Raw genomic sequence first — 11,238 nt, 5'->3', positions numbered from 1 at the left:
GAAGTGAAGACCAAATTAATTAGGGTACAAGTACCTTGCTGAGTGCATTTACATAAATGACAGAAAGGTCACAGCTGGAGACCAAAATCATATCAAGTGGATTGATCTTGATTGTATCAATCAAAAATTAGGGTAGCCTACTCTGCATTTAAAAGAGTAGATGCAAATAATGTATTTTTGTTTCAGGGCTGCTAAGCTCATTAAAAGTTAAGATTTTAAGAAAATTTGTGCCACACAAATCCAATTAAACCATAAATGCGTTAATTAACAGAGCTTGGGAATGTAATGTCAACTGTCCAAATTAATGACTATTAAATCCTTTCATGGAGAAGACTTATGTTGTTTCAGTGAAGTTTTAAATACTATCTATGTTGGTAACAGCTTTAGCAAGCGAGCGTAATGAATATGAAGGGATACATATTAATTTAAGATAATGTGATTTTTTTTTTTTTGACTGCAAGAATTAAAAAGGTCAAAAGGAGCAAGGAATGCTTGAATTGTTGCTATTTTTTTTTATTATGATTATTATTTCTGTTATATTTGCAATTATTGTCTGTTATTTTATTCTCTGACATGTTACCGTCTATCCAGTAATGTTCAACTCATTTTATGTTTAACTAAATATTAACCCCAAAATTTTAAAAAGGAAACACACAATTTTAGCACTGTCAACTGCAGTTGCTCTTATTTTAAAATTGTTTCAACTTACCATCTGAATTTTCTTCTTGAATCTACTGTGCTGAAGTGTTAACCGAGTATGTCTGATCTAACTATCTATTCATTCATGTTATGCTGTTTACTTTTAAAAAATAATGAATATTTTACTCATTTGTTCGTGTCTAGCCAACACTCATCTTTAATATGTCAACATTATATTTCCTTAATTCTTGTTTAAATGTTTCTCTTTACGTCCATGTCACACTCACCAGTGCCCACCGAATTGTAAAGGTTTATTTAACCTCTGAATGTTGTTCGTTGTGATAGCTGTTTTTATAGACTTTCTTTTCCACTTTCTTCAGCAGTATTTGAAACAAGTGACAAGCTTTAGTCACCTCCTCAAAAAAAAAAACCGCTTCCAGTCAGATTTTACTTTTCTTATGAACGAAAACTGTCATTAATAGTAGATTCTATTTCAGATTTACTAAACACAATTTCCATATTTTTACTTGAACAATCTGGGTCATTCTAGAGTTTTCTTGAAATTTCTACGACCGCCTTAAAAACCACGCCTCCATTAACACGTAGCGAGTATGACATCAGCGGCGTCTTGACGTAAGTGGACGGTGCGTGACACAGCTAAACAGACGAGGAGCTTCACAAACAAGGCAGCGGACGTCAGGAGCTCTGTAACTAAACTACAGACTAAAACACTTTGGGAAAAAAAATATAGAGTTATATTGGCTGGAAGAATACAGTGATTTTTTATTTTTTTTTACAAAACCAAAGACCGGGAAGAAAGCCGCGACTGGTGAGTAAACCTGAATAAAAAGCTGAGGTTAGCTGGTCATCTTGCTAGCGTAGCAAAGAAGCCAGCCGTGAGAATACATTCTAACCATAAATATTCAACATTTATTTTTAGTATTTGTTATTGACATTTATGGAGAAGTATACTGTGTGGTGTTGGTGTTTCCTTCGAGTTAGCAGAAATATGTGTTATTGCTCACTTTTGAGTAAATTAAGTAGTTGCTTAATTTCTATATCTTGTTACTATAATTCATACATGTTACATTGTGAACATGTATTACTTAAAGCAAAAGTCTCTCTCGTTTTGAAGTTCTTGTGTTCTGTTTGTCTAACACGATAGTGGATAACTTGAGCTATTAGTTACGTAATCGATCATCTGTGAGTGATCGAAGTTAGCTTAGCCGCTTGCTAATAATTTAGCAAACTCATTGTTGGTCTGCAGACTGATATTCAGGTGACTCATGGCTATCCTCAAAACCTCATTGTTATTACAATGGAGACTAGTTCTAAGAACTGCTAGCTTCTCATCTATTTAAGTTTTATTTTATTTTATTTTTTTTGTCTTTTTCAGAATAAAAATCTGTCATTTTCGTCAGAAGACCCATTTAAAAAATGGAGTTTCCAGATTTGGGAGAGCACTGCTCTGAGAAGACCTGCAAGCGTTTAGGTAAAGTTTCAAATAAAAACAGCATCATCATTTTTTGTTGGTGGTGGTGTTTGACTTTAATCAACAATCTGATGTTGTTGATTAAACAACAACATGGCGCTTGACAAAATGTAATGTTTCAATTCTTGACTGTATGTTGTATGACTTTGCGTTTTTGCGTTTTTCTGATGTAAAGCACTTTGGAATGCCTTGTTGCTGAATGATGCTATACGAATAAAATGTGATTGATTGATAAACTTGTTCCCTCATAAAGTGCTGCTTGTTGATTGCAGATTTTCTTCCAATGAGATGTGATGCCTGTCAGGATATTTTCTGCAAGGATCACATCACCTATGCAAATCACAAATGTACATCATCCTACAAAAAGGTGAGTTGATAGAACCTAATAAAATATGAACTTATGTTTAGGCCTGATTTATTATCCTCTTCAATAAAAACTTTATATAAAAAAATGACTTGGCGTAATCATCTTTTAATTAATAAATCCAATTACTACAAAATGTTTCTGGACAAACAATTACACCATGGGTTTTACTTTTATTAGATTACTTTTGAATTACATTTATGTCTATTTGACTTGTCATATGATGATCCATTTATTTTAATGTGACCTAGATCACGCAGTATTGTCTAAAACATGTTCACCTAAGCTTGGTTGTTCTTGTGAAGTCACTAACGTATTCCACACACGTTAAACTGTGACAACAAGTAGCCTTAAAAACGACTCTTGTGGATTAGTAGCAGTGTTGCTTGGATCAGAATCTGTAGGCTTTGGTTTTTAAAATAAATTGGTTGAATTGGAATGTTTTTAGTTCTATATTCTTTTAAAAGATATAATATTTTCTAGTTTGCTTCTTCGTTTGCTAAATACTGTTGTGTATGTTCTTGTAGGATGTCCAGGTTCCGGTTTGCCCGTTGTGTGATACTCCCATTCCCATCAAAAGAGGCGAGATGCCCGACATTAAAGTGGGAGAACACATCGACCGGGACTGCAAATCAGACCCTGCGCAAAGAAAGAGAAAGGTTCAAATAATGCAGAGTTCCCCCTAACCATGTGGCACAATGTCATCAAAAACAGTGATAACAAGTGGTTGTTTTTTTTTGTTTTTTTCAGATCTTCACAAATAAATGTTCTAAAGGTGGCTGTAAACAAAAGGAAATGATACGAGTCACCTGCGACCAGTGTCATTTAAATTACTGTCTCAAACATCGACACCCACTAGACCACGACTGTAAGACGGATGGGAAGGCTCTTTCCAAATCTGGGTGAGTACAGTTGTCCTAAGGATTCTGAAACAATTTTCTTTTTTTTTTTTTTTCTGAATTATCACATTGAACTGGTGATTTAAGTTTTTTTTTTTGTTTGTTTTTTCCATAGACATGCTGCTGTAATGAGGTCCCAAGGTGCTTCCTCTTCGTCTGCCACTAGTTCTCGTTCATCTGCTTCAGGAAACCCTCGGCCTGTTTCTAATGGTGTAACTGTAAACAACAGAGCTTGCAGCTCAGGGTGAGTGTTGCCACCCCACATTTGCTTTGTAATGGACACATTTAATATAAAAAACAGACTTAATTTAACACATTGTATTCCCTGCTTTTCCCCAGCTCTACCCCGCGGATTCCTACATCCGTTTCAGCACAGAATGTAATTCCCCCCTCGGCATCCTTTCAGGCCGGCATGGTATGAACACAACTTTGATGGAATCACCTTATGTAAAGTAACCACCAGTATATTGAAAGTGAACTCAAACATTCTGCTTCTACCTTTGTCACTTCAGACAGAGGAGCAGGCTTTACAAAGAGCGCTGGAGATGTCTTTGGCTGATTCGAGGCCAGCTGTTCAACCAACCCCCAGGTGAGCTTTGTTAACAAAATGCCTTTGATTTTTCCTAACTTCCTCTTCATTTAGCTGCTTATTAAGTAGATCAGTAATGTGCGTATATAATATGGATGAAATCCAGACTTGCAGGTGTTTCTCAGTGACGGGGCATGATGGTTGGCATATATGGCAAGCCGTTTCTGCGTTTAATTTTCAGGATTGCTGCTTGGATCCTCATCGTCCCTGTTTAGCTCCGATCTGAACTTTTTCTTTATATGCTTTTTCTTTATATGCATGCAGAATCCTTTTATAACTGGGCATTAATTTTTTTAGCTAAAACCCAGATCTCTGGTTAGACGCTGTTTTTACTGTTCAGGTGCTTTATAGTCTCCCAGGTCATTTATAGTTGATTTTTTCCCCCCCTTGTTGCTGTGAATGATGAGCATATCCAGTAATATTGTTCTGAAACTTACTAAAACATTCCAAAAGGACTTAAAGGTGTTTTAAGAATCTACATGGATTTATAAACACTCACTTATTCAGCTTCCATCTTTTGCTTGGTTCTGATAGTTATTGAGCGACGTTTAATGCTGACAAAAATAGCACTCTGTATTGGTCGGGCCTGTGAGGTGTTCAAAGCTGTGGAGATAGTTTTGTAATCTAACCCTGTCCTGTATGATGCGACCTTTGGACTTTACGGTGCTCTTTGTTTGCTAATGTTCTGTAACAAACCGTTCAAGCCTCCATAGCACAGCTGGTTTTATGTGTAGATAAAATTATACACCGGTGAACTACTATTTATTCTTTGTGACTTCTGAAGACCACTAATTCTCTGGAATTTATACTGAGCATGCCACACTTTTCAGGTTTTATCTGTAAACAGACTTTGAAAACGTTTCCTTTCCCTTCCACTTTATATGTGTTTCTCTGGCATGGTCTGTTACATAGAAATGATGATAAAATAAACTGAATTATTTGAAAGGTAACAAAATGTAAAACACTGTATGAAGAGATGCGAATAATCTTTCAAACTGTAAATGTTTTTTATAACTTAGTTGGTGTCCAGAAACGGACTTGGCTCTGTTTCAGGTCTGAATTAAAGTCATGATGTACTGCATTGCTAATAGTGGATCAGAAACGGGACATTTTTCTTGTACTGTTCACCAGGTTGCAAAGGAGAAAATCCACGCAAACAAAGAAACCTGAAAAACGGCCTTTGCAGCGCTCTCTGCTTACAGATTTAAACCATCACAAAGGCGCGGCTCTTTAGTGTTTGTCCAACAAAACAGGCTGATGGGATTATTTAAATAATTTTAATGAGGTTGCACTTGAATCAAACGCAAGGATCCACCGTTATGCATGTCGTCCGCTCTGCGGGGTTTTTCACTCCGGGATGTTTTCCTCTCAGCCCTCAGGAGCAGGAGGACCTGGCTCTGGCTCAGGCTCTGGCCGCCAGCGAAGAAGAATACAGACGCCAACAACAGAGACAACAGGTACCCGGAATTTAGGCACCAGTAGCATGCTTACGGGAACGCATGTAGGTACACGGTTGTCATGGCAACACCCATCCTCTTCTGAATTTTTGTGTTTTTTTTTTTTTTTTTTGCTTTTGTTCTTAGCAGCAGATGAAAGGCTAATTTACATCAAATTTATAATATTTTTTTTTTTAAATGTGTGGATGAAAGTTCTTTGTTTCTAACTGGGCTTTTTTTTTCTCTTTCTCCTTTCTGTTTAGGGAAGAGAGACCAAACAGTCCACCTGCTGCCTTTCTTAGTCTTGGAGTCCCGTTTATTCTTCAAGCTGTGCTAATTGTTTGCTAGATAATGTACTTCTCAGATGTCAGTACCCAGAACGATTGATTGTTCCATGAAGAATTGCTCTTGAAAGTTGCTGCAATCTTGCCACCTTCCACATRTAAGCACATACACTTTTCAGCAGGATCTGTCATTTTTAATGAATTATTTGCTCTTGTAAATATTTTATATGCCAATCATGATGACTCTATTATAATGCCTCATATAGATGTTGAATAAATTAAAGGTGCACTTAAATTTTAACTTTGTCCTTTGAGTGTAATTTAATGTCAGTGTGTGAGGGTGTTTTCTGGCACAGCCTGTTTGTGTGCGACACATTTGTTGTGTTGACCTGGAATATTCATGATCACATTTCCTAAATTTTATCTGCTTGGGCTTTTTGCTTCCTATCTTTAATTAGAAAATGGTTGATTATGTTTCTTGTTTGTAAACCAGATAAAAGCATGGGTAATACAAGAGATAAATGGAAATAATTCAACTGTTGATGACAATGAAATCAGCAGTAATTATTTTTTGCTAACTGCATTAGAGTTACACAAAGTGCATCACTATGAGTGATGTTTAAACCTCTGATTTTCCTGGGAAATATAGCATAACAAATCAACTCAATTTAATTGCGGTAATCAAGTTTTAACTTCAAATTGTCTTCTGCTTCTCAGACTAATAATTATCAGAATTTCAATTTATTTGAAACATTCAAGAGAAATGTTTCACTGATTCACTCTGCAGTTTAGATCAGAATAATAATTCAGCATAGACATTTGGAGATAAAGGGTTTAACTGAAAAAAGATTAGTCATTGCATCACTGGAGAAAGTATTTTCCCCTTTACAAATGGCAATCATCTAATAATTTCTTAAGGGAAAAAGACATCGCTACTTCAAGGCCTTTTGTCAAAATGCATCCCTTAAACTAATAGTTCATGATTGTGAATAAACTAATTAGCAATTTTACACATTTTGATTTTTAAAAGCTGAGTTCAGTTTCACTCGCCTCGGGTAAGCCTGATTACTGCCAGATGTGCATAATCAAAAATGACTTGAATAGGACCCGTCTAACACAAAGCAGTCAAAGATCTTTAAAATCAAACTGAATTAGCTAAATTGACAAATGATCCAAAAAGTCTCAAAGCCCAGAAAAACATCTAAAGCATTGCAGACCTCACTTATTTCTATTAAAATGACATATAGACATATAAAGTTGTGTGCAAATTCCAGTATGCAAGAGACTAAAACATATGTGCTAATAACATAATTACAAAGCAATACATTTTAAGCAAAATAAACTTTTCTGAATACTTCTTTTTCTAATATATAAATGCTTACAGTAGGTATGTATTGTGTCTAGTGTGGGTTTTTTTTTTTTGGTTAAAAGATGTTTGATTTCATGCAGTGAATTTACTTGCAGTGGCTGGAGTTTTACTGAAGAAAGAGTAGCAATACTTGGTATCACTCAAGTGAGAGTAAAAAGTATGTTGTAGTAAAATTACTCCTGAGTTGTTTTTTTTTCCTGGCAAAAAAAAGTTATTCAGGTCAAGCGGAGTGAATTTATTTGCACTATAAACAGCAGGGGGCAGTAAGGCACCAATAATGGTTCCCATTTATTTCCATATCCATGCATACCAGAGTATATTTGCACTGTGCAATAATTTCTTCTTACATCACTGTAATTAAAATCTCAAATCTTTTTATCCAATAGTATGACATTGCATATGAATAAACAAAAAAAACGCCTACGTAGTTGTTTAATACGAGTAACCTTTAAAGTAGTTGAAGAGCACGGCTGAAAAATAGCGTGGTGACACTTACTGTCCAAATCCATTTGCGTAATGGTAATTAAAAGGCACAGTTTGGAGGCAAGCAGCGCTTTAGCCATGCACTTTGACCTGGAGCAGCTTGCAAGTGTCACAAAAGTCTAATTACCATCATCTGATGCCATTGATGTGGTTACGTGAGTCATCGTTTTGCAGGTATACTGTAATGAAGTGCAGCGCTGCGATTGTAGAGTGGATTCATTTTCATGCAAATTGTATTCTTCAGTTTTGCCATCGCAGCATGCTTTATTATTGTATTCAGATATGCAGTTATGCACTAGAAAACCTGATCAGTTCCAGCATCTTACTGAATTAATTTACATATTAATGATTTTCTCAAGCTTCTTTAAGTAAGCTTTTAAATAAATGCAAATTTAGTTACTTTGTTGTACAATACTGAGACATATAGTCAGAAGTCAAAGCATTTGGAATTGTTTTACCCTGCTGATCACATCAATCAGATTTAACATCCTCTGTGATAAAGCACACACATTACATGAATTTCAAACTAATAATCAGATGGTTGGAGAACACCCACAGACATAAATGCTTTCTGCTGCAGTCTTTGTTTAATCTTTGTGAGATCGAGTTTTTTATAATAATAAAATGAAATGGAATTTGACTTTCCACGAATGCAAAAAGAAGTTTCTGTTGAATCTGGAAATATTTGAATCAGCAAATGGATCAAACAGAAAACTATGTTGTTTAAGTACTCGACAGTATGTGCAGCTCAGAGGACAGAGCTTTCTTGCAGTTTTCAAATCCAGATTTTTGCTATGAAATATCAGAGTAGAACTCCACAAGAAAGTTCTTGCAGAAGCAAAATTAAACCAAAGTTTTGTCTACTGCTTTTGCCAGAAGAAATACTCTTCCCCATTGTCCTAAAGGTCACTCTGTGGGTGAAGAAAACATTTCAACTCTTGACAGCTTTTGCGATGGAAAATTCTCGCCTCTGCTACCTCGATCCTGTCTCCGCAGATTACAGTCGATTTTTAAGTCTAGATGGAGTGTTTGAGCGCACCTGGTTCCTGTGACGCAATACTCTTCATCCAGAGAGCTAAACAACTCCATTGTTGAATGTGAACATGATCTCTGTGGTTGTTGATATTGGGGCAGGGTTTTTTTTCCCAAGGCTTTCTGGCTAACAGCTGCAAACATTTTTCTGTGTGGAAAAGCATGCAGCCCTGCTTTCATCTAAAAAAAAAAAGAACGCAGTGGAATATAATACTGAGGTGTTGACATTTTTGCCATTTGTAAAGGTCTCTGATGAACAAAATGTGGAGATTCAAAGAAATGGTGTGACACACTAATGTACAAGTTCGACATAAAAGAGTTGCAAAATAACATAAAGCACAAACATGTCCTGAGTTTTAATAAACAATGTGCTGTCCTCTCGCACCGAGAAATACAACAAAGAGACGAGATGCACCGAAAAAGTACAAAAGCATATTTTGCTAGTGTCGACACCAACATGTAGTTCTGCATGCCAGCAGAAGTATCATTTTTATTTTATGTAAGACTTACCTCATTTCATTTGAGAACGTTCTTTCGCTTAGGTTAGTTTAATTATTTTCCAACAAAATGCATATTTTTTTAACAGGACTGAACACATTCTATTGGATAGATCTGAGAGTAAAATACATTATTATTCAGATCTACCCCATGTACATATTTAAAAGTCATATAAAAGAAAACATTTAGGCTCAGTTGCTCAAGGAGAAATGATCAAAATGTGTGGGTAAATAGACAAGAGTGAACGCATCAGTTGCTTTTTATATGTAACCATGTAAAGCGCCGTATAAGTCAGGTGTCATTAATTGCTTATAGAGATTTTAGCATGCGGCCATGTATGTAATTGCTCTCTTAAGTTGTCGTTTACATGCCTAAGACCCCTTCTAAGATATGAATATGTGAACTGTTGTAAATCCTATTATGAGCTCACGACTGGGCTTCTTTGGGGTCACTCAGAGTTGAGGGAGCCAGTATATTGCTCTGTGCTTCAGCATTAATAAGTGGCTATTCCACTCTAATAGCAGTCCTCGGTTCAGGTCAAGTCTTGAGCATTATGGTCATGCAGAAGGCAGGCTAAGAGCCTCAAAGTCATTTTCAATCTTTAGCTTTCACAAGGAAATCGTGAGGCTTATTGACTGGATCTGTGTTGGATTTGTATTTCATTATGTTGGCATATTCCTTGCAGAGACATGAGTTCACTGGGAGTCATGTGATCCAATCCAACATCTACAGGTCAAATTCTGATAAAATGTGAACTAAACTCAGGATATAATTGAAAGTTGAGAAAATTAGACATGCAAAAACTGGAAATTTGAACAAATTCTACACTAAACGGCAGCCATTTATTGAGCTTGTTGCTTCAATGTAGACCCGTCTGCACACCCAGACCTACACTTTCGTTTTGATTTATTTTTGTTGGATGTGTACATATGCATGCATGTATATGTTTGTGAATGTATATGTGTGTGAGTCTATATATGCACGTGTTTCTTCGCTATTAATTTTCTTTCACTATGTTTTACTATTGTAGGTGTTCTGCATGTGCTCTTTGTTCCTGAAAACATGCATCTTAAAGTCAACGGTGTAAGCAATTTGTTTATGCTCAACACTTTTGCACCCTGGAATATGTTGACACCTAAATCAATAAAAATATCAATAAAAATATGAATCAAAAGAAAAAGAAAAGACTTATTTTGATCACAGCAGCTCGTTCTCCACGCTTGCTGTGTTTTACAGGCTAGTAGCAAATTACAGAAAATGTTTTCTTCCTGCCATCTTTCCAGGAAGATCAGATCTGCTAAATGCAATATTAATGGTTGGACTGAGCAGTAGATCTCGAACTCCTCCTGAGTTAATAGGCGCATCTTGGCTTCATCTCTGATTAATACTCTTTTTGGCAGGCCTGTTAGATTGAGTGGAGCTCGTTACCTCTCAGTCTCTTCCTTTTTCGCATCGTAGAACAACCAATGAGATAATTAAAGTGTAAGATATTTTGTTACAACCTTACCCTCCTTTGAACTTCTTCGCAACTTTATCTGTGAGCTGTCTGGTGTGTTCCCTGGATTTAATGAGGCTGTTTGTTTCCTAATGTATTCAAGCAGGCTTTCACAGAGCAGCAGTAATTATGCTGAAATACACACAGGTGGACTCTATTTATTAATTATGTGACTTCTGAAGGCACTAGATTTTATTTTTGATTATCTGACCAAACACTTTCCGGATGTCAACTCGTTTCTATGCTTCGGAAAATGTGTAATTTTACAGGAAGTCCAATTATTTATTTATTTATTTTTGTTTACATGGGAGCTGACAACTATGATCATCAAAGCTGTAAATTGCTGTCTTTGCTGCTGGAGCAACTGGAGATGCAGGGCCTGGAAGTTGAAGAGAAAAAAGCTCTGCAATTTCCTAGTACGACCAGTTGCACTTCACGGCTCAGCAGAAACTCAGCAGGGTGGTTCAAAATAGGCCCATGGCGTGTTGGTCCTAGTGGAAAAGTTTGTAAGAAAGCAGACAATTACAGCTGTGCGCATTCTTTTTATATTTATATTTAAAAACTATTGATTTAGATCAAAATTCCGTCTCCACGCATCTTAAGAAGCTTTACAGGATTCACTGTTAAGGCTATATACACTGTTGTGGCAAATTAATAA

At 36.1% G+C, this 11,238-nt stretch overlaps 1 protein-coding gene across 3 annotated transcripts; it reads left to right on the top strand.

The window, feature by feature from the left end:
• Positions 1 to 1,276: 1,276 nt before the first annotated feature.
• On the top strand, positions 1,277 to 6,004 carry zfand2a (zinc finger, AN1-type domain 2A). 3 transcript variants are annotated; one of them, XM_017306079.1, is made up of 10 exons: positions 1,277 to 1,468; positions 2,036 to 2,131; positions 2,404 to 2,498; positions 3,023 to 3,154; positions 3,246 to 3,397; positions 3,510 to 3,638; positions 3,734 to 3,809; positions 3,907 to 3,983; positions 5,356 to 5,484; positions 5,683 to 6,004. In XM_017306079.1, exons 2-9 carry the CDS (start codon positions 2,077 to 2,079, stop codon positions 5,453 to 5,455), a joined length of 816 nt encoding a protein of 271 aa, XP_017161568.1. In that variant the 5' UTR covers positions 1,277 to 1,468; positions 2,036 to 2,076; the 3' UTR covers positions 5,456 to 5,484; positions 5,683 to 6,004. The 3 variants fall into 3 exon arrangements, with proteins under 3 accessions (XP_017161568.1, XP_017161569.1, XP_008414137.1); XM_017306080.1 differs by lacking the exon at positions 5,683 to 6,004 and adding an exon at positions 5,570 to 5,633 and having other exon boundaries at positions 5,356 to 5,440; XM_008415915.2 differs by having other exon boundaries at positions 1,278 to 1,468; positions 5,356 to 5,440.
• The last annotated feature ends 5,234 nt before the right edge of the window (positions 6,005 to 11,238 follow it).

This window comes from Poecilia reticulata, linkage group LG8 (genome assembly GCF_000633615.1).
Source record: "Poecilia reticulata strain Guanapo linkage group LG8, Guppy_female_1.0+MT, whole genome shotgun sequence".
Classification (NCBI taxonomy): Eukaryota; Metazoa; Chordata; class Actinopteri; order Cyprinodontiformes; family Poeciliidae; genus Poecilia; species Poecilia reticulata.
This window is presented reverse-complemented; position numbering and strand designations above follow the sequence as displayed.